General features: G+C 36.3%; 2 protein-coding genes across 3 annotated transcripts; both read right to left on the bottom strand.

Annotated features, from left to right (window-relative positions):
• Window positions 1–206: 206 nt before the first annotated feature.
• On the bottom strand, window positions 207–9893 carry LOC121996441 (DDT domain-containing protein DDB_G0282237-like). The gene is made up of 11 exons (XM_042550424.1): window positions 9660–9893; window positions 8642–8844; window positions 8297–8469; window positions 6713–7137; window positions 6576–6633; window positions 6122–6447; window positions 5606–6021; window positions 5387–5531; window positions 5105–5266; window positions 4926–5014; window positions 207–756 (listed from the first exon to the last, which is right to left on the bottom strand). Exons 2-11 carry the CDS (start codon window positions 8752–8754, stop codon window positions 606–608), a joined length of 2058 nt encoding a protein of 685 aa, XP_042406358.1. The 5' UTR covers window positions 8755–8844; window positions 9660–9893; the 3' UTR covers window positions 207–605.
• An 896-nt stretch (window positions 9894–10789) lies between these two features.
• LOC121996440 (putative 12-oxophytodienoate reductase 11) lies at window positions 10790–14169 on the bottom strand. Of its 2 annotated transcripts, none has more exons than XM_042550422.1 (5): window positions 13974–14169; window positions 13634–13774; window positions 13401–13531; window positions 12814–12990; window positions 10790–11493 (listed from the first exon to the last, which is right to left on the bottom strand). In XM_042550422.1, the coding sequence occupies exons 1-5, from the start codon at window positions 14039–14041 to the stop codon at window positions 10910–10912; spliced, it is 1101 nt and encodes a 366-aa protein (XP_042406356.1). In that variant the 5' UTR covers window positions 14042–14169; the 3' UTR covers window positions 10790–10909. The 2 variants fall into 2 exon arrangements, with proteins under 2 accessions (XP_042406356.1, XP_042406357.1); XM_042550423.1 differs by having other exon boundaries at window positions 13634–13778; window positions 13974–14164.
• Between the last annotated feature and the right edge of the window lie 6401 nt (window positions 14170–20570).

Below are 20570 nucleotides of genomic sequence, written 5' to 3'. Positions count from 1 at the left end.
GTATTGTTTATTTATTTTGTTTGCTTTGGAAATAAAAATCTTTTGGTTAGGTACCACTTTCTTAGGTCTGATTTAACGGATAAGTCTTCTGATTGATACGCTGGAGCAGGCCTTTTTAGACCACCATGAGGACTGTTCCCCGCCCAACCACGCATCTGTCAGGGTCTGGTTTAACAGAAACCAGGCCTTCACACGGCTCACTTGCATAAGAGCAAATCCACAATGTTGCATCAAGTATGAGTGCCCGAAAATGGCTTACAAGAATTGGCAATGCAAGCTGTAATATTTTACAACCCTCACGGTTTGATCTAAAACCAATGGAGTTACAAATGTTAGACATTAGAGGCAGCGCCATGAGTCAGTTGGGGGATCAAAGATAAGATGAAGAGATAGGGATCACATCTTCAGTGTCAATCACCTGCTGCCCGTGGATAGTTGTGAGCTAGTTACACGTCCACGATTAAACAAGATTTCATAATATACCAAAAATTGAGATGAAACAGGATCAATATTCTTTGATACGAAGCCAACCCAAAAATATTTGGCATATCAGATTGCCTTTTGGTTGTTAAATGGCACTGCACTGACGAGATGGGTTTGGTGGATCATAACCCCTTCCACTTGTTGATATATCTGAGAAATCCAGTCGTGGAACTATCCCTAGGTTGGGCTCTCACTCGTACAGATCGTCGAAGAATATTTTCCTCGAGTTGGAGTCTGTGAGTGATATCTTTTGACCTCTTCTGTAATGCAGAACTGCAATCCAAACATAGGGGTAAAAAGTTTAAGTTGGCATTCCAAGTAACGATTGATGCAGAATTTAGTAAACCACTAACCTTGATTTAATTAAAGAACATTGAGGTTGCAAATCAAAAGTTAGTCGGTCAAAAAATGTACAGCTAAATGACTCCTACAATTTCAACTGGCAATTATCCCAATTCTTGGATTAATTGACACTGACAGCATTTCCTGCTTACTGGATAAGGCTTAAACGGTAATCTAAACCAAATCAATATAAAAAATAACAGCTACAAAGACTTGTTCGAGGCTTGAACAAACCAACAATCAAGTTTTATCCCACTAGATGAGAGTCGACTATATAAATTATTCTATATATTAGACTTTATCCCCTACTATATCATCATTTATATTTAAATAAATTTTATCTTATTTTACTATTGCTAACTAAGTTTGTTTACATTGTCTAACTAGAGCATTTATTGGTGTCTAAATACATATCTCCCGGAGTTTTTCCTTTTCCATGTCCACACATCCACATAGCAGATCTAATTACCGTTTTGTAAAATTTTCCTTTAAGTCTTAGAAGTACTTTACGATCACAAAGAACACCTGATGCTCTCAATTCATCCATCTCGCTTGTATTCTATGTAAGATATCTCTTTCAATCCCTCTATTCCTTAAAAAAAATTATCCTAAATAGTCAAAACTCTCTAACAACTCGTCATCTCCTATCTAAATAATTGTTTCATTACGTCTAATATTGCTAAACTTAAATTCCATATATGTTGTCTTTACTCTACTAAGCCTAAAACATTTCAATTCTAGCGTTTACCACCAACATGCAAGTTTAACATTTATTTCTTCACTTTGTCTCATCTACCAAAATAATAAACATGCACCGTGGTATTGTATCTTGAATGCATGATTAGTGTAAAAAGATAGGAACTTAGAACTTATTATTGATATAACCTTATCTTTATGAGAAACATTTCAGTTAATCAACCTAAAGTCTTCACTCTCGTCATTACATCTTCAAACAAAGCTTTAATTAGTTCAATATAAAATATCCTAATTCCTAACACCTCTCTTTTATAGAGCTCTCCATATAATTTCCCTTAGTACTTTATTTTTTTCTAAATCCACGAAGACCATATGTAAGTCTTGTTTTTGTTCCCAATACTTTTCAATTAGTAATTTGCAAAGATGTATAGCTTATATTATCGACCTTCTAAACATAAATCCAAATTGATTTTCGATCATCAAAGTCTCCTTCCTTAGTCTTTTTTCGATTACTCTTTCTCAAAATTTCATAGTATGACTTATTAACCCTATAGGATGCACAATTTTGTACATATCCTTCATTCTTACTAAGGGAACTAGAATATTTATCCCCAATTGATCAGACTTTTTTTTTATTTTTCGATATCAAGTTGAATAACTTTGAAAATTATTCAATACTTTATTTCCCAAGGTACTTCCATATTTTTATTGGAATATCATCTCCAACTATTTTTTTCATTTTACATCCCATTTAAAATTTGCTCTATTTCTGATGTTTGAATTATACGATAAAAATTTAAATTTTTATATTTATTTGATCTACTTAAAGTACCTAAATTTAGTTCATTAAGAAAAACTTTGAATAAAAAATTTATTTATTTGAGGCCTCCTTAGTTTGAGGTTTGAATAATAAGAAAAAATTAAAAGAAAAAAAAAAGATAACTGTTTTAGGTCTATTTGAAACTAGAAACACTTCAATGCTAACTCTCATAAAACACCTTTACACAAGTCAGGTAAATAAGATAGAAACTCACTCAATCAGAAACTTACATCTAACAGGACTAATTCCATATAGGGCACTTGAAAGTGTGTGTGTAGTGTGTACATAGAGAGACAGTGAATTTTGTTTACACCTTACCTTCATACACATTTAACCAATTTTCTGGATGACTCCATTGAATAGTATGAAAAATCAAAACCATGACAACAAAGGCATGGGATAGCCAAAGCGGGCAACATCCTGTTCATGATGCGTAAGAGTTGTAACAATTTAGTTTCAACGATGGCCTTGTTTAGGTGTGGTTCGAGGAGCTAACTGAACCTAATGGCTTGTAATAACCAGGTCTGACAAAACCATGATGGGATTGGGTAACCTCCCAAGAAGCTCGTCACTTCAGAACTAATTCCACCATTAGACAGATATCAACCAAAGTAGACAACACCTCAAGGTAGACAAGAGAATGTAGTGTTACAAATAGGTATTAGAGGAAAATATGTAAGTTATAATTTGCATTATAACTACAAAAAAATTGAAATGTCTTAGAAATTGAGTAATTGATAAATCCTTATATTTTTTCCAACAGTGGAAGTATATAACAAGGAAAACTACCTAGCTATAGCCCATCATTTCCTTGGTCAAAGAATGATGGAAAGAAGAAGTTAGGGAAAAGTTTCACTAACTTCTTCAACTACGGTTGGGCAGCCCAATCGGACAAAAGCATTGGTATTACTGCTCAGACAATTGACTGAGATTTTTTTTATAAATCTATTTAATTGTTTTTTTAATGATTTAAACAATCAATTTTAAGAAACTAAACTTTCTTGAAAAAAAAATAATAAAATAAATCCGCTACCTTAACGGCCCTCTATTGCCGACCTCGCAGATATGGAGGAAAACTACACTTTCTTGAGCTCCTTCCTCCCTCCAAAGAAGCATAAATTACAAAAATCTTCTGGTATCCATTTCTTCTATATTTTCCCTAGTTATTTCCCTTCTCCATAGGAAACCGAATACCCTAGACATTGGCATGTTTCAAGCCAACACTAACAGATCCAGCCCTTACTTTCAGAAACATCAAAACTAAACCAGAACTTTTGATTTACAACAAATGTGGCCAACCACATTATTCTGTGACTATTTAATGGATAGGTTGTGGGAGAGAAACTAAGCAATTTTAAGTATAGAAAAAGAGAAGACTTCCACCGCTTTCATCCATTTTTCTTATTTGCACATAACCAAAAAGAACAAAATAATGTTATTTTGGGTATTAAATTTCTTTTCCCTCTACTCATTTGAGGGAAATAAAAAGAAATAATTGGATGAAATTAAATTTCTTCTTTTTCTCCTCTCCCATATTTTTATTCATTGCGTCAAACATCCTTCTTATCTAGACAGGGGGTCAGGTTTATCTTAGGTAGTTAGGTTTAATGCAATGAGTTCTACAAGAATAGTTAAGATGCTAATAGGGAATAAAGTAAGTAGGCATCCAACAAAAATGACAAGTGATCTAATTTGGCTTAACATGGCTAAACTTATTCCAAATTGAAGTATAGGTCAAATCAGAATTATCCATTCTATAACAGAAGAATAAATTATGAGCATACAGAAAAGACCATGTCTTGTAAAGTTATGCACCTACTTTTAGAAAATTTCTGATGCTGATCTATCCTTCTCTTAAGTCAATGCTCCAAGTCAGATTCATTTTTCATGGTTCAGAGCTGTGCTATACACACATATTGTTCTTGGATAGTTAGGTGCAATATGTTCTTGCTTTATATATACACAGAGATTCATAGTATATTGGCTTGAATAGTATGCAATAAACAGGATTGATTCTAGGGTCGTTTTGGATCTATGACCGAGGGAGATAGAAAAGGAAGGGGCGAGGAGAAAAACAGAGTTGATCTAATTCCTTTGCTTTGAAGGAGGATATAATATAGAGAGGAATGGAAGGAACTGGAAATGGAGGATAAGGTTTTACAGTTTTGCTTCACCCACCTTCAATTAGAGTTTATTTGATCTGCCCAGGGAGGAAAAGCAAGTCCTTGCTCCCTTCCCCTTCCCCTTCCAATTCATTCATTCACAACAAACCCTAGCGTATCTCTGATTATTCTGAAATAGTTCTAACGAATTATTTCATTTTCATCTAGATTACTAAATGAACAAGATGATTATAATAACCATTCATAACCCAATTATTAAATTTCTAGCTATTCTTGATTGGATGACGTAGCAATATCTACAATAGGTTGTTTCTAGTCAGGCATGCCAGACTAAATAACATCCTGCAATAAAATCTCGTGTCAAACCCATCATATCAAGATCCTTGTGCAACTCAACTACTATCTAGTAAATATAAAGTAAAAAAACTACAGATAAGGTATAATCAGTAAAGCAAGCATACCTTATTTTATTATAGTGTTTCTCAAGTTGTCTTTTAAGGCCTCTCTCCCTCTCACCTTTTGGATTAAGTGAGCCCAAAAGTGCATCAAGCTTGCATACACATAGAATAGTTAGCAAGGAGGGTCAGTAGCATGACAGGATACCCAAACTTAATGAATAGAAAGTTTACAAAATAATAACCTCGTCCTTAGTGCTGTAGTAGCCCCACTGTGTAGAATCTGAATTCTCAACAAAGATTCTTCCTTCGCGCCGAAAGAACCAATACCTGTTGTAGTTTCTATCTTTCCCTAAAGAATTGGTCCGACCAGATAATTTCTCAATTTCTCTTTCAAGGTGTTCTCCCTGTAACATCAAATTTTATAGTGATTTATTAATTGGACAAAGAGAAGATACACATGTAAAGTATGTGACTAAACACTGGTGCTGATAAATATACTTGGAAAGACAGAGATATAGACAAACCATGGTTACAGGCTTCTTTTCGTGAGTCTCTTTATCTTTGTCCTTAGTTCGCCGCTGACCCCTTGCACTCTTAGTATGCAGTTCATCGTCCACTCTCTGCCTTTTCGCGGCTGATTCTAGAATGGAAGAATGACGCTTCTTTTCTCTATTGCAGAAAAAATAAGAAATTATAGACTGCACAATCAGCACCCATATGATAGAAATATAATAGAAATATACCCATTTTCTGCAATTTGATTTTTATCTGGTAGATAAACCTCTTCTGAATGATTTACATTGATTTCATTCAAAGAAGGAATGTGACCATTACTACTCCCATTCTCCATTATGTTTCCCTCTTTTGCTTCCAAGTCAGAATTTACCATTTTTAGTAATTCTTCTTTTTTCTTTCTAGCTTCTTCTCTTTTTACAGCTTCAAGTGCTTGCTGTTGTTCAAAGCGTTCATCTAACTTATCTCGAATAGCATTTGTCTCAAGGGCCTCTGCAACCAATTCCCTTAATATCTGTAGTTTGCTATGAACTTCAAGAAGACCATAATGACCACGTTTAATAGTTCCTACACAGGTTGAATTGCATTCTCGATCTTCCATCTCCAAGAACTCAGACAAGAACTCAACCCAATTGCTTTGTTTTATCTGTAATAAATAGAAATTAAAACCGGAATATCTGAAGCAGCTTGTCCATGAAAGAAAAAGATTTCAAGAAACATGGAAAGAAAATTTTGTTGCATTTTACCTTTGTTTTCCTCTTTTTGTTCTGGATTGCTAAAAAATATTTGCCCTCATCCATGATAATCAAGTGGAGAATTGACGAATGGAGTTCCATAATTAGAATTAGATTAGTGTCCTTGTGACAAATTGCATTCTCCAAATCATCTAAAGTGAATGGATACAAATGCAGCAACTTGCCAAAGGTACAACAGAAGTCCCACACCATAAGAAGGTCGCCCACGCATTCCATTGGCACATTAAATTCCAAAGACAAAGGAGGTCGTTCAGTAAAAGTAGGATCATCATGAGCAGGGCGCACCAAAAGGTCATCAATAGGATATCTGATCCGATCTGAATTTGAATACCATTAAGAGTGATAAAAAATAGATACTGCTTGTTACTTTAAACTTCTCAAGAGGATAGCAACCTAATCCAGGAAAATTGTCCAGTTAAAAAAACACATTATACATTTGTCATACCTTTTTTCATTTCTTTCTCAAGAGCTGCTAGAATTCCATTCCCAATTTCTCCTCCATTCTGAAAATCAAGATGATGTAACGTTTCAGAATGGAAAACTATGTGATAAATTAAAAATAAAAGTAGGATTTATTATTACTGCAATATCAGCTTTGTTGAATTTTTTGAAGCTCCAAACACTTCCATTTTGAAGTGTAAGCTTATCTCTTAATTCTTCTGGCGGTTCAGTGAAGATTCCATACTTCTTAGCAAGCTTTTCATGAACTACCCATGGGAAATTCTGATAAGTTGATTCTTTAATAAACTCTCTAAGTACTCGTCTACTAAATGGTCTCCTCTTGTGTATCAGATCTTCAGCTTTTACTATAGTAGAATCAAATACTTTTTTTTCTTTATCAATCCAATCTACTTTGTACTGAAAGGTGTCGCCATCATATAAAGCCTTCAAAATTTTGCATGAACAAACTGAATCATCTTTCTTTCCTTGCAATTCTAGTCCTTCAAAAAGGCTATCTTGTAATTTATCATACAACTCGTTCACAAGATCTGTTAAGTTAGCAATGCCTGCAGATATATCCATAATTAAAATTCCTGAAATTTAATCTTAAATAAATGTTCTTAAGATTCAAGGAAACAGATAAGCAGCAATGAATGCTTCTAAATAGCTTGGAAATATTGGTATTTCGACGAATTATTCACAGAGCAAAGAAAAAAATGGTGATGCTAAAAGAAAGTTTATCTTGTGATGATCACAGAGTAATATCTACAAGTCATGGGTTACCATTATGTAGGTCAGACCATAAATATCATCATTGTTGTCATCATCAAGTGATTTTTATCCCAACTACTTGAGCTTCACTACATGAATCTTGTACACCCATTAAACTACAAAACATCATATTTGACATCGTATATTTTTTTTATTCATATATTAATTCGACATCCAGACATAATTAATTAAGATAAGAAGATATTTGACATTGTATACTAGGTGTGCTTTTCTATGCTTTCAATCTTTCAACAAGGTGTGCACCTTAATATTAGTGCTTTTCTAATGCATAGGAAATGTCACCTGGTCTCAGATACTAAAGTTCCTTTCAAATTACAAAAGATGCTTCGAATATGGGCCTATTGCCTAAGCACCAAAGCACACACTTTAATAACACTGATCTTGTCCTAGTTCATCTTAGATCACAATAATCAAACTTCATTTTTAAATGCATGCAAGAATTACAAGCATAAAAAGGTGGTCTGGTGCACGAGTCCCAAGAAAGAATCTATTGCACATAGTCTTACCCTGCTTTGCAACAAACTATTTCTAAGAAGAATTACAAGCATATCCTTGTAAAATAATTTCCATCTTTTTATTGTTGTATCCTTTCTCTCTCTGATATTACTCAATTTCATTCTATTTGAACCCAAACACCACTCGGTTAGTGGAAATTTCAGTTAACAACTTTATTTCTGAACAAAATTTGATTTGTATGGATCAACTGAAACTGATATTAGGCATACTATAGCAACACGTAAAACAAGAGTTATAGAAAATAAAATGAATGATCCATGGATTTAAGAAACAAACTAACACATATGATGGAGAAATCAGGCTGATACATGCATGATACCACAACATCATATCAACATAAAAAAATGAATGTATATTAAAGAAGAGTAAGCAAAGTAACTGATGGAGAGATATTAAGCATCAATCATTTGTACTTACTGAATTGGATCATCTGAAGCACTGGAGCTATAAAATCCTTAGGGAATTCCTGAACCTTTTCAGTAGCATGATGCTCTGAGACCAAAGCTTCTTCGTAAGTCAAATTAGATTTCCCTGAAACTCTACATGTCCACACTCTTTGACGATAAAGGTTTAATCTCTTCAAGTACTCTCTGAATTAAGTTAAAGGGTAACAAAATAAACATTTTATTGGGCATCAAACAAATCAGCAAACACCTAAACATGAAGCTTATTGCAAAAAGTCACAACAGCAAAATACAACAAAACGGGTTCCTTTTAAATATTAAATTTAGATTGCACTACGAGACATTTAGTAAAGGATACTCATAGTCCCTGAACAGTTCCTTCGTGAACCGAATTTGAAAGATACTCTCGTCTGCATCCAAATCCTTTGGAGGATCCATCAAAGTAAAAGGCTTTCTTTTATAAAGAGGCATGATTGCTCTTAAATACTCTCTTTTAGCTGTATAAAATTACTTAATCTAAGTGCTAACTTCCTATCTTTTTTACAGAATAACCTTCAGTTCCTGCAATGGTACAGCCAAAATTTACTTTGAAGGTTACATAGATACACAAAACTAGAAAACAAAAACAAAAACATAATGAAAGAAAGATGATGGGAAATGCAAGCGCCTAGTCAATACATAGAATAAGTAAAAACTAAATGTATAAGCAATGTAAACAACTAATTGATTCACATTTTTCATGGAAAGTTAACAAACTTAAAATTAATTATGACAAAATAGGAAAGTCTTATTTGGCAAGTATCAATGGGTCTGAACAAAAGCTTTGAGCATGAGTACATCAAAGGAATCACGAGAAAAAAGATCACAGAAGAAACAGTCATAAAATGCAGCATTCTGACCATTGTCCACAAAATGAAACCTTCAGGCATCGTCTGTTTTTTTTTCTCTCTCTTAAAGTTTGGCAATGTGAGAATAAAAACTAATGCTTACACAGTCACAATTATGGATAATACATAGTGTTAAAACATAGTTTTATGCAAGTGGCAAAGAAACATGAACAGAAACATAAGGGAAATACATAATCATGTTGAACAATAAAATGCCATGGCATGTCCGAAAGGAATCAGATTAAGAAGGATAATCAACTTTCTTAACTGACAACAAGTCTTAAAAAGCAATATTAAAAAAAGGAGCCAACCGAGCATAACAAAAACCCTAACAGCGAATGTATTAGTCCTTCTAAGCGAGTTATAAGAGACGCAAGGTGAAGTTTTCCAAAAGAAACCAACATAAGCCAACACCAAACCCGATCCGTAGAAGCGACATTGAGAGAAAACCCAATTAGTAGTTCCCTAACGATTGGGGGAGATTTTAACCTAGATTTCGCCGGAGCTACCGCGGCCGCAGCCACGGGAGGGAGAGGGGCAGCAGCAGCTCTAGGAGCGGCGAAGAGATCGACGCAGGAGAGACAATAGACAGTAAAAATGGAGCTCGAATCCGATCCTCGCCGAGGAATCGAGGCGGCGGCGGAGGACGAGGAGGAGGGAGAGGGAGAAAGAAGTAGAAAAGAGGGAACCCCACGTAGCGGTCGCGCTCCCTCTCTTTTGGGGAGAAGCGCTCGCCTCGTTTTGAAACGATCGCTTTATGCCACCAGAACTGAACGCGGACGGCCCGGATCGGCGCCACGTGGTGACGAGGCCGGGTGAGTCGGTCCACGAGCTGGTACGTTGTGTCTCGGGCCATATGATGATGTGAATTAGGCCCATTATTCTATGTAATCGAGAAAATTAAGAAAAGTACTTCTTTTTTCCAAAGGCGCCAGTATTTTCTAATATCATCAAAATACCCTGATGTTTCCCAATTGCTTTTTTTCCTATTATTATTAACATTGTTATTTGATTAAAAAAATAGTCTGGCACGGATATAACATATCCATAATAATTATAAAAAAGAAATGTATTTTTTTTAAATGATCTTATAAATCTTAAGATTAATGTTAAAAAATTTACAACATAAATAATCCACGTCATACTCTATTGGGTGAATTAACCACATAAATAACAATACAACAAAAAGATAACAATTTAACAATATTGAAAGTATTTTAACAATTTTAGCACTTCAAAAACATTTTGAAAAAGAAAAAAGAAACTCAAGAGTGAAATGAAAATTTCTCACAAAATTAACAATAACAATAAATTAGATAGAGAAGGAAGGGAAGTTAAAAGAGGGATTTCCCAATTTAATTATTCCATTGGGCATTGATCATGTGCTTTTTCTGTCAACAGCCGTTTGAAGTGCCATTAACACAAAATTAATGAGTCAAAATGCATCCTCAGGCAGTTATTGTAAATATTCTAAATGTTAAGATCCTGGATTCCTAGAATTAGTTTTTTCTTTAATTGCAATGGGAGAAATATATATATATATATAAAGAAATATTTTATCAAGAATTGAACCAATGAATATAATCGCAGCCCACACAAAGGATGATTCATGCCTGGGATTTGGCTTCATTTTCCATGACTTATTTTTGACTTTCCTGGAGTTCATACAAAATCTGTAGACAGTAGCAGTGGAATTCACATGTGCATCCCACACCTACAACATTTTTATAGTTTGGAAGTCATGAATCAGATTCAAGAAATGGATAGTCTGTGTATCCAACAATAGGATCGGAAATGCAGAAAGTTCCGCGATTATACTGGTTGAGTGGAGCATTCATCTCGAATCGTCGTGGAAGATCAGGGTTAGCCAAAAATAGTCGCCCGTAAGCCACCAGATCTGTATAACCACTAGAAATGGCCTTATTGCCACTTTCTCTAGTGTATCTCCTGCCGACAATAAAAGCTTTTCTGAATGCTTTCCTAATTGGAAGAAGACTGCACGGAACTTCTCCTGCTCTTGCCTGCCAAGGATCCACCATGTGACAATATGCAATTGCATGTTTGTTCAATGCATTGACCATGTGTAGTCCAAGAGCTTCAGGGTTGGAATCCTCGCATTCGTAATAGTTGGTGAAAGGAGAGAGCTTTATTCCCACTCTATCAGGTCCAATTTCATCCACCACAGCATCAATTACTTCTAAGGCAAAGCGGCAACGGTTATCTAGGCTTCCACCATAGTGGTCGATACGATCATTCACTTGGTCCTTCATGAATTGATCGATCAAGTACCCATTAGCCCCATGAATCTCAACTCCATCAAAGCCTGTACATCAAAAGAAGAGCATGTCTCCCAATTAACAACCTTAAAATTACCAAAAAGTTCAGTTTTCAAATGCTACCATAACCATAGAGATTATCTTCAAAAATACAAATAAATAAATAATCCTAGCCTAAAGAATGCTTCCAGCATTTGATGCCAGTATAAGGAAAAGAGATCATGGGTAAAAATAAAAATAAAGTGCATATGGAGCCCTTAATAACATCATTAATCAAGAAAATATTCTACAACACAGATCAAACATTATGAAAAGTAATCAAGCCTTGAGATAACTAATGGAGAAGGAGCACAATTATGATTTGAAACTCTGTATCTCTGTCTCATTTACAACATATGTCATTTTTAGCCAAATGAAGAAATTCATGGGAATTATATTAATATCATTGAGGCCATCAGATCATCAATTCATGTTAGTCTCAACTAACAATATGCAAATTGAACTTAGAGCTTATCCATCAATTGAACTTTATGCAAAATTTTTCACTAACAATATTCCATGCTCCTAAAATCACTTTTAGTCTCCATCAACACAATGCACTTTCAACTCTAATCGATCCAAGTTGTGTGTGGAATCTAACATTAAAGCATGTTATAATCAGGAATCAGAAAAAGAAAATCCAAAATCCACCAAGAGGACCAACTGATGCCTCAACAAACAAACTGTGGAGCAGTGTGTATCAGATACAGTAGATAGGGCATCTGATAACCAGATAAGATTGCACTCTGTAAGTAGACAAACCATGTGCAGCTCTATCCAGCTTGAGCTCCTTTATGCCAGTGCCTATGTGAATTCATGTTTGGCTCTTGTTGAGCATAGTGCAAGTGAAGCCTCCAGCTTGGCTAGATTGTGGACTTGCAAATCTGTTCGAAAGAGATGTTTCTGAAAAAAACTGCTGTTACCAGTTCTTACATATACATTCTTTGGCATGTCAGGAATGCAGGTTTACGCTTGTGAGATAGACAGTTGTCCAAGCTAGTTAAGCTCAATTGAGGTATCAGTTGGAATAATCATATGCCTATATGTTAAGTAAGATGCACTTAACCAATCTACCATATCTGCACCACGTTCAATTTAATCACAAACAAAATGAACCATATATAATATTGTATCTCCTTAGCCAAACTAACCAAGCTTAAGAAGTTTCCTTTCCCCAAAAAACCCCAATACAGCTGGTGACTACATAGGCATTGTGTTTTTTTAGCATTAGCGATATAAATAAATCTGCAATAGCAGAAGCTTTTCCATATCCTTAGTTGATTATCTACCATGACAAAATGAACACGGAATAAACTAAATAGTCTTACCGGCCTCAATAGCATTTCTAGCAGCAACTCTAAAATCATTGACAAGCAAAGGAATTTCTTCTATCTGCAACCTCCGTGGAGCAGAGAAGTTCACAACATCAATGCCGTTTACCCCTATTTGAGGACTTAATGGTTTGTCAGTACATGAAATAGGTGCTTGTCCATTGGGTTGAAAATCTGCAGAGGAAAACACAGGCACATGAATCAAACTAGGATGTATTGCTATTGAATAAAACTGGCATGATATTTATTCCTTACCATCCTAACCAGTAATCAGCACAATGTTTAGGAGAGATGCCTATAGACTTAGAATGCAAACTGAAGCAACTGATTAGATCTACAGATGAATCACTCAGTGTAAACAAGCTATTTCTGTTTTGGCAATACAGCTACTTCTGCGATCATGTTTTTCCATTGCCAAATGGCAAACATTTAGCATCATAGATATTCTTTCATAAATTTAGAGGGTGTCTAAACTTAAGAAGCACCGCGAGATTAGAGGACTTTCAAATTCAATCAAGACTTTGACTTTACATTGGTTTACCCAAAGACAAAGGAGTTAATGAATAAGTGCCGATGAAACAAACCGTGACTGGAAACTCTTCCAACATGCCCAATCTGGACAAAAAAGATGCCCCCTTTCTCATGGACTGCATCCACTATTGGCCTCCATGCTTCCACTTGTTCTCTTGTCCAAATGCCAGGAGAGTCTGCGTACCTTTCCCAATCCAATTTCAATCAACAAATACAAATCGCATCATAAATTATAGAAATTTCTGAAACTGAGAATGAGGACTAAATTGAACTTGCAAAGTCTCACCCTTGAGCAGTGTCGGAAACTCCAGTCGCTTCAGAGATCAGGAGGCCACCTCTGGAAGTTCTCTGAGAGTAGTACAAGATGGCATGTGGCTGTGGAAGGTTTCTGTAGGATCTCTGCCTTGTCAATGGCGCCAGAACAATTCTGTCTAGCGAAGTAAAAGCATCAAAAAAAAAGAAAAAAAAAATGCAGTTTGGAGGTGTGAATGGACTTCAAAAGATTCGATATTTAGGTTGACGGCAAGAAAAACCTAGTGATCTCATGTGAAAGAAGCCATTGCGCATGATTTGAGCGAGCGGAGAGGACAAAAAGGGAATCAAAACTAGGGTTGATGATTACCAACCTGTGGGAGAGCTCAAACTTTCCCATCGTGTAAGGAGTGAGAAGGGGAATCGCATCTAGAGCCGCCATGGTATTCCCCTGCAATGATCGGAGCTGCGCGGAGGGAGAATTAGTGACCTTGCTAAATTATCGTTCGGTTCATTTTTTGCCAGTGGATTAATTTTGGAATGTTCGTTCGATTGCATGTTCGGTTTGATTCACGAAAGTCATTAGTTAGAGCGCTCTTACCAGGTCATTAAAGCAAAATTTACTAACTCGATTCTTAAACAAATTTCTAACTCGATTCTTAGATGTCCATGTTCGGTAAAGCGATCTTTGCGGGTCATTAAAGAAAATTTACTAACTCAATTCTTAAGATGCCTCAAAAATTAAAAAGTGCTCTGCCACTGTATTATTATCCAGACCTAAAAATATATACCAACATATATAAGATTCATATAAACTTACATATATCCTCCTCCGTGTTAAACCTGAGATGAATTAACAGAAATATTGAAGGTAAGTATATTCATCTTTTATCATCATCTGAACTTACATATAACCTCCCACCATAATGATATAGGTGGGTCTAGTGGCTAGCGCATGAAATGTTGTCACAATGAGATCTGGGATTCGAATCTTGATAAAGTCAAGGTAAATATCTCTCTTATGTGCTAGTCACTATTCCAAAGGTTGATAGTCGTCCATGATTTATCTCCTCCATATTAATCTTAAAATAAATTAACAAAACGCTAAGGACAAAAATATTCATCTGTTTTTACCACAATACTCGATTTCCATCAATGTATAATCTTTTATAGAAATATCTCTACATATCTCTATATCCCGCCGTCTCATACGGTTGGCCCAAATCGAATAGGATATTTATATGGGAGGATATTTCTATCAATTTTAGTGCTCATTACTCAATTTTGTAAATCTAGTACGTGTTGACTATCTCGATTTGCCGTGGTATAGTTAGGCGTGTGGTGAATTTAGGACAAGTTGGTCAGGGGAATTATGTGAATAAGTTGGGCGTGTGAGGCAAGGAAATTAATTAAGTCAATCAATTTGGATGAATACTGTAAATTAGTAAAGATAGTTGATGCAATGATAAAGGGGAGTCTATCTATTACAGGTCAATTGACACGGTATCAGTTAGAGTCAAGGCGGTCAGCGTCAGGGCTTACAGAAAAAGCATCGGCCAAAGATGGCTGTCTGGTTATCCTGATCGGCAAATGAGTGGTCGAGTGGATCACTCGGCCGGTCAGATAAATGGACATCATGGGTCGATCGGACGAATGGACAACCCATAGTCGATAGGAAAATGAGCCGCTCGGACCACCCATCCGACAGGAAAGCGAGCCGCTCGGACTGCCCGTCCGACGCAAGAAAGACACTACACAGGAGGAGGCGCGAAAATAAAAGAGAACACTCCGTCTATCATTATTAAATATGAAGAAGTCAAGACCAAGAAGAACACTCCATTTATCATTAATGTGTTAGACGTTGCATCAGTTGCAACGTCGGGAAGATGAAGGGATGTCGATCCTTCATCTTCCTCCATTGAAAGCTGTCATCAAGGCATCAATTGGTAACTGATGTCTTGCTTGATATAAATGGTGGCGTCCAAGGCAATCAAAAGTGGGTGCGATCAAGGTGAGCAGAGGGATTGTGAAGGTGTTCAGAGAAGAGAGCTGTGAGGTGATTTGGTCGAGCAAAGGAAGAAGATCCAGAGTGGGATTTGGCTCGTGAACCTTGAAGCGCTTTCCGGCAACTTCGTGATCGTGCTTCCGACAGCGGCAATCTCTTCATCGATCGGCGTCTTCAGTTGCGGTTCTTCGGGAGATCAATGTGAGTGTTTATGGTTTTCGCATTATTATTTTAATTGCTTCGTTTTAGTTTTCATGCTCTCAAAACTACCAACAATGGTATCAGAGCATGTATAGTTTTGACAGCATGAAAAACAACGTCGAAAAGCTCGTGTTTTTCCTTCTTCTGTTGCGAAGAAGAAGATGAATAGTGAATTGAATCAATTGAAATTTCGTTTCAATCGATTCAAAAATCGCGAACAACATGTATTTTTTGTTTGAATCGATTGTTCAATCGATTCAAATATTTGAATCGATTGAATAAGGAATTGAATCGATTCAATTGACGGCACAGTGCTTTGTTGAATCGATTCGTCAATCGATTAAAAATCATGCACAGTAATATTTTGGATATTTGAATCGATTCATTTCAAAATCTGAATCGATTAAAGATCGAATGAAAAAGGAATGAACAGTTTCGAAGCACAGTGCATGTGCATATATATATTTTTTTTCTTCACATTAATAAACCGTAGATGTGAATATTAATTAAATATATTTATTAATTAATTAAATGCATATAGTTATGGATTATTAATTAATAAATAGATATTTAATTTCTGGTTCAATTTGCTGAAAATTGAATCAGACCAACTTATCCGATCAAACCTTGGTCTGGTTTAAATTATTAATTGATTTAGACAGACCAATTTGATTCAATGATACCTAAAGCTGGTTTAAATCATTTGTTGGTTTAACCAGTCTGGTTTATTGAATTAATTGGGTATTCTTGATTACAGAAGTTGGGCTGATCAAATATGACCGGATTAGTTCCGTTGTGTCAAAATTTGATCAGAAACATTGGATTTGTTCTAATGAGTCAGACTTAATCCAATGGGCAATTGGACGAGTCAAACGAACCTGAGTTTGATTAATAAGTCTGTGATTGACTCAAATGAGCTTAAACGAAAACAGAGCATAGGTCCAATTAGATTAGTTCTAATGAGGACAATAGATTAAGCTTAAGATTCGGATTCATGATCGACCAATCCAATGTGTCAGTCACATGAGACTCCCCAATATAAGGAAATTTGTTTTTCTTAATTGCTTGTGTATACTGTATATTTTGTTCTATATGTGGGAATTGAATTTGACCGATTTTGTACTGGTCAGTAGGTTTTGTACTGACATCATGCTTTTCAATTCCAGATACAAAGAACGATATACACGATGATTGGTCGCTATGAACGACAACATGAGCTGTGGGAAGAGATCAAGAAGCTGGAATATGGCCCGGATCACGAAGTCGGTAGGCTTATTGGTCAGCTCGATTGGTTGTTCTGGAATCTCGAGCAAGAAGGGTATCCAGTTCAGGAAACAGAAAGAAGATTTTCTCTGGTTTATTCATTATCGGAACATCCGAGGCAGATAGCATTCCAACTTTGGGATGATTCTGATGGGCACATCTCATACTCAGAGATGTGCAGACAACTACTTTATCTGCAATGGGGTCCTGATGAATCTGAAGAGGATCCAGAAATGGAGTCTGAAGATTTAGAGGAGGATCCAAATCCTGTAGAATCTGAAGATGATCCTGAAATGAACCTTGAAGAATTTGAAGAGGATCCAGAAATGGATCCTGAAGATTCTGAGGAAGATCCAGAGATGGATTCCGAGGATGATCCAGAGATGGATCCTGAGGAGGATCTAGAGATGGATCCCGAAGGATCAGAGGAGGATCCTCAGGAGTGTGTAGAAGATCCAGAGATGGATCTGATAGATACATCTGAGGCTGATCCACCTATCATAGAATCTGGGATAAACAGGATGCAATTACCCACTGCTCTAGCATTTTTCCTAGTGGAAGTAGTGCTAGCTTATCTAGTTTATTAGTGTTCTGTTACTATCGTTATGTACGAACAGTGTAAGCTCATCTAGTTTTTGAATCATGTAATAATTTCTGTTGTTTTGTACGAACAGAATTATATAATAAAAGTTATGTTATATGTTAACTAACTTGGAAATGATTAGTTCATTTCATGATATATTAGTTCATATAAATATGATTCGTTCATATAAAATGATTTGTTCATTGGTTGGGATATGTGTAATATAATTAATCAGTGTTGATTAGATTAGAACATACAAATGATGAGTGGAAACAATGTTATCACTTGATTTTGTAAACTAACTCTAATTTACATTGAGTCAATAAATAGTTGCACATATATGAATTACACTGAAATAATAAATAATTTGTTTATTTATGTAGATCATGGCAACTAAAAACATCATAGCTGAACTCAATAAGGGTGAGAAATTATATGGGGATAACTACAAAATCTGGCACCTCAAGATACAATATGTTCTTGAGGAACAAGAAGTTCTGGAGGCTGTAAACCAAATTATGGAGGAACCGGTTGATGATTCTTCAGCACAGCACAGACGTGACCTTGATGCCTATAAGGAATGGAAAAGGAAGGACTCCATTGCTAAGGCCATATTGATTAGTTCAATAGTGGATGACCTGGTATTTGAGTATGAGCCATTACCATCGGCTCATGCAGTCTGGGTAGCCCTTAGAGAGAAGTACAGTGGAGTCAGTCTGAGTAAGCTCCGTCAGCTGACTATCAAGTTTGATAGTTGTACGAAGTGCCCGAATGTTACCATGGCCCAACATCTCAGGGAGATGGGTAACATGATTCGAGAGCTGAAGACTGCAGGTTATACGTTGACCGATGAACAATAGGTTCAGACAGTTATCCGTTCCCTTCCTGATTCTTGGGAAACGATGAAACAGAACCTGACCCATAGTGAGAGTATCAAGACTTTCACTGATGTCTCACGCCATGTGGAACTTGAGGCGGAGAGGATTGAATCCGCAAGGATTTCGGCTCAAGCTTTTGTAGCTGAAGGTTCTGGTTCCAAGAATAAGAACAAGTGGTTCAAGAAAGGAAAGGGGAAAGGAAAGGAGGTTAATGCTGTTGCTGCGAAAAACCAAATTAAGAAGAAAGGAAAGAAAAATGGACAAAAACCTAGGAGCAAGTTGACCTGCTTCAACTGTGGCAAGAAAGGCCATTTTGCTCGAGATTGTACTGAGCCTAAAAAGGTAGATCCATTTTTGTCTTCTTTCCATGAGCAATATATTGCAAGTACAGTGTTGTTAGCTGATTCGTATCCTTTGTGGATTGTAGATTCAGGAGCAACGAACCACGTAGCTCGTGATCGAGCTATATATGTGGAGTACCGTCGGGTACCAGCTAGCAACAAATGGATATATGTAGGAAACAATGCAAGAATTGAAGTCAAAGGAATTGGCACTTGCAAGCTCAACCTACGTGGTGGAGGCACCTTGTTTCTACATGATGTCCTGTACGCTCCTGAGATTCGACGGAATCTGGTTTCCGTTATTTGTCTTCTTGATTTAGGTTACAATGTAAATTTTTATAGCCGTTGTGTGGAACTTCGAATTAACTCTGTGTTAATTGGATATGGTTATGTAACAAATGGTTTTATGGTTCTTGATGTAGAACCAAATAATAATAGTTGTTTTTCAAACATTGCTCTTACTAGTAATGCTGATGTTAATGATGAAATTTGGCATGCTAGATTGGGACATATAGGACAAGAACGAATGAATAGATTAGCTAAGGAGGGCCTATTAGGCACTCATGCTAAGATTAACTTGTCTATATGTGAGCATTGTCTTGCTGGAAAGACGACTAGGAAACCATTTGGTAAGGCTATTAGGGCTGATTCACCATTGCAATTAATTCATTCGGATATTTGTGGTCCAATGAATGTGAAGGCTATAAATGGGAGTTCTTATTTCATTACATTTATCGATGACTTCACACGTTTTGGTCATGTGTATTTGATTTCTCACAAATCTGAAGCATTAGATTGCTTTATTCGTTACTTGAACGAAGTTGAGAATCAATTGGAACGTAAGGTTAAAACCTTGCGCACTGACCGTGGAGGAGAATATTTGTCTGATCAGTTCAAGACAATGTGTAATGAGAAAGGGATTATTAGACAGCTTACTATCCCTGGAACTCCACAGTAAAATGGGGTTGATGAAAGAAGAAATAGGACTCTTCTTGAAATGGTTAGGTCTATGATGGCGCAGGCTAATTTGTCAATCTCCTATTGGGGAGATGCATTATTAGTTGCGACCTATATACTTAACAAAGTGCCTTCAAAGTCAGTTCCATCTACCCCATATGAACGTTGGACAGGCAGAAAATCGGATTTGAGTAATCTGAGACCTTGGGGGTCAGCTGCCTACATTCATGATAAAACTCACGAATATGGAAAACTAGGACCCAGAGGTAAGAAGTGTATCTTTATAAGGTACTCTGAGACCTCTAAGGGTTATGTTTTTATTGGTGAGCGACAAGATGGAACCATCTCTGAGATAGAGTCAAGAGATGCTACTTTTCTAGAAACTGAGTTCCCAACACGAAGTGAAGTTGATAAGACAATTCCTCTATATGAGATAGAGGAGGAGGATAATGTTCCTTTATCAACAAATCAGGAGATGCCTGAATCTAGTCAACCGAGTGGGAGTAATTTACCACTGAATGAGTCAGTTTCTCAACAGTCTAACCTTTGAAGAAGTAGTCATCAGATTATTCCTCGGAGAAGGTTTGATATTAAGAATGAGGCATTGATGGTTCTCCCAGTTGATGATGAGGAACCTCGAACAGTTGAGGAAGCTTTGACAAGCTCAGTTAGAAAAGAATGGAAAATTACAATGGATGAAGAAATGGAGTCAATGAGGAAGAATCAAGTTTGGGATTTAGTCG

Source organism: Zingiber officinale, chromosome 6A (assembly GCF_018446385.1).
Source record: "Zingiber officinale cultivar Zhangliang chromosome 6A, Zo_v1.1, whole genome shotgun sequence".
Lineage (NCBI taxonomy): Eukaryota > Viridiplantae > Streptophyta > Magnoliopsida > Zingiberales > Zingiberaceae > Zingiber > Zingiber officinale.
Note: the sequence above shows the minus strand (reverse complement) of the source record. Positions and strands in the feature narration are given on the sequence as shown.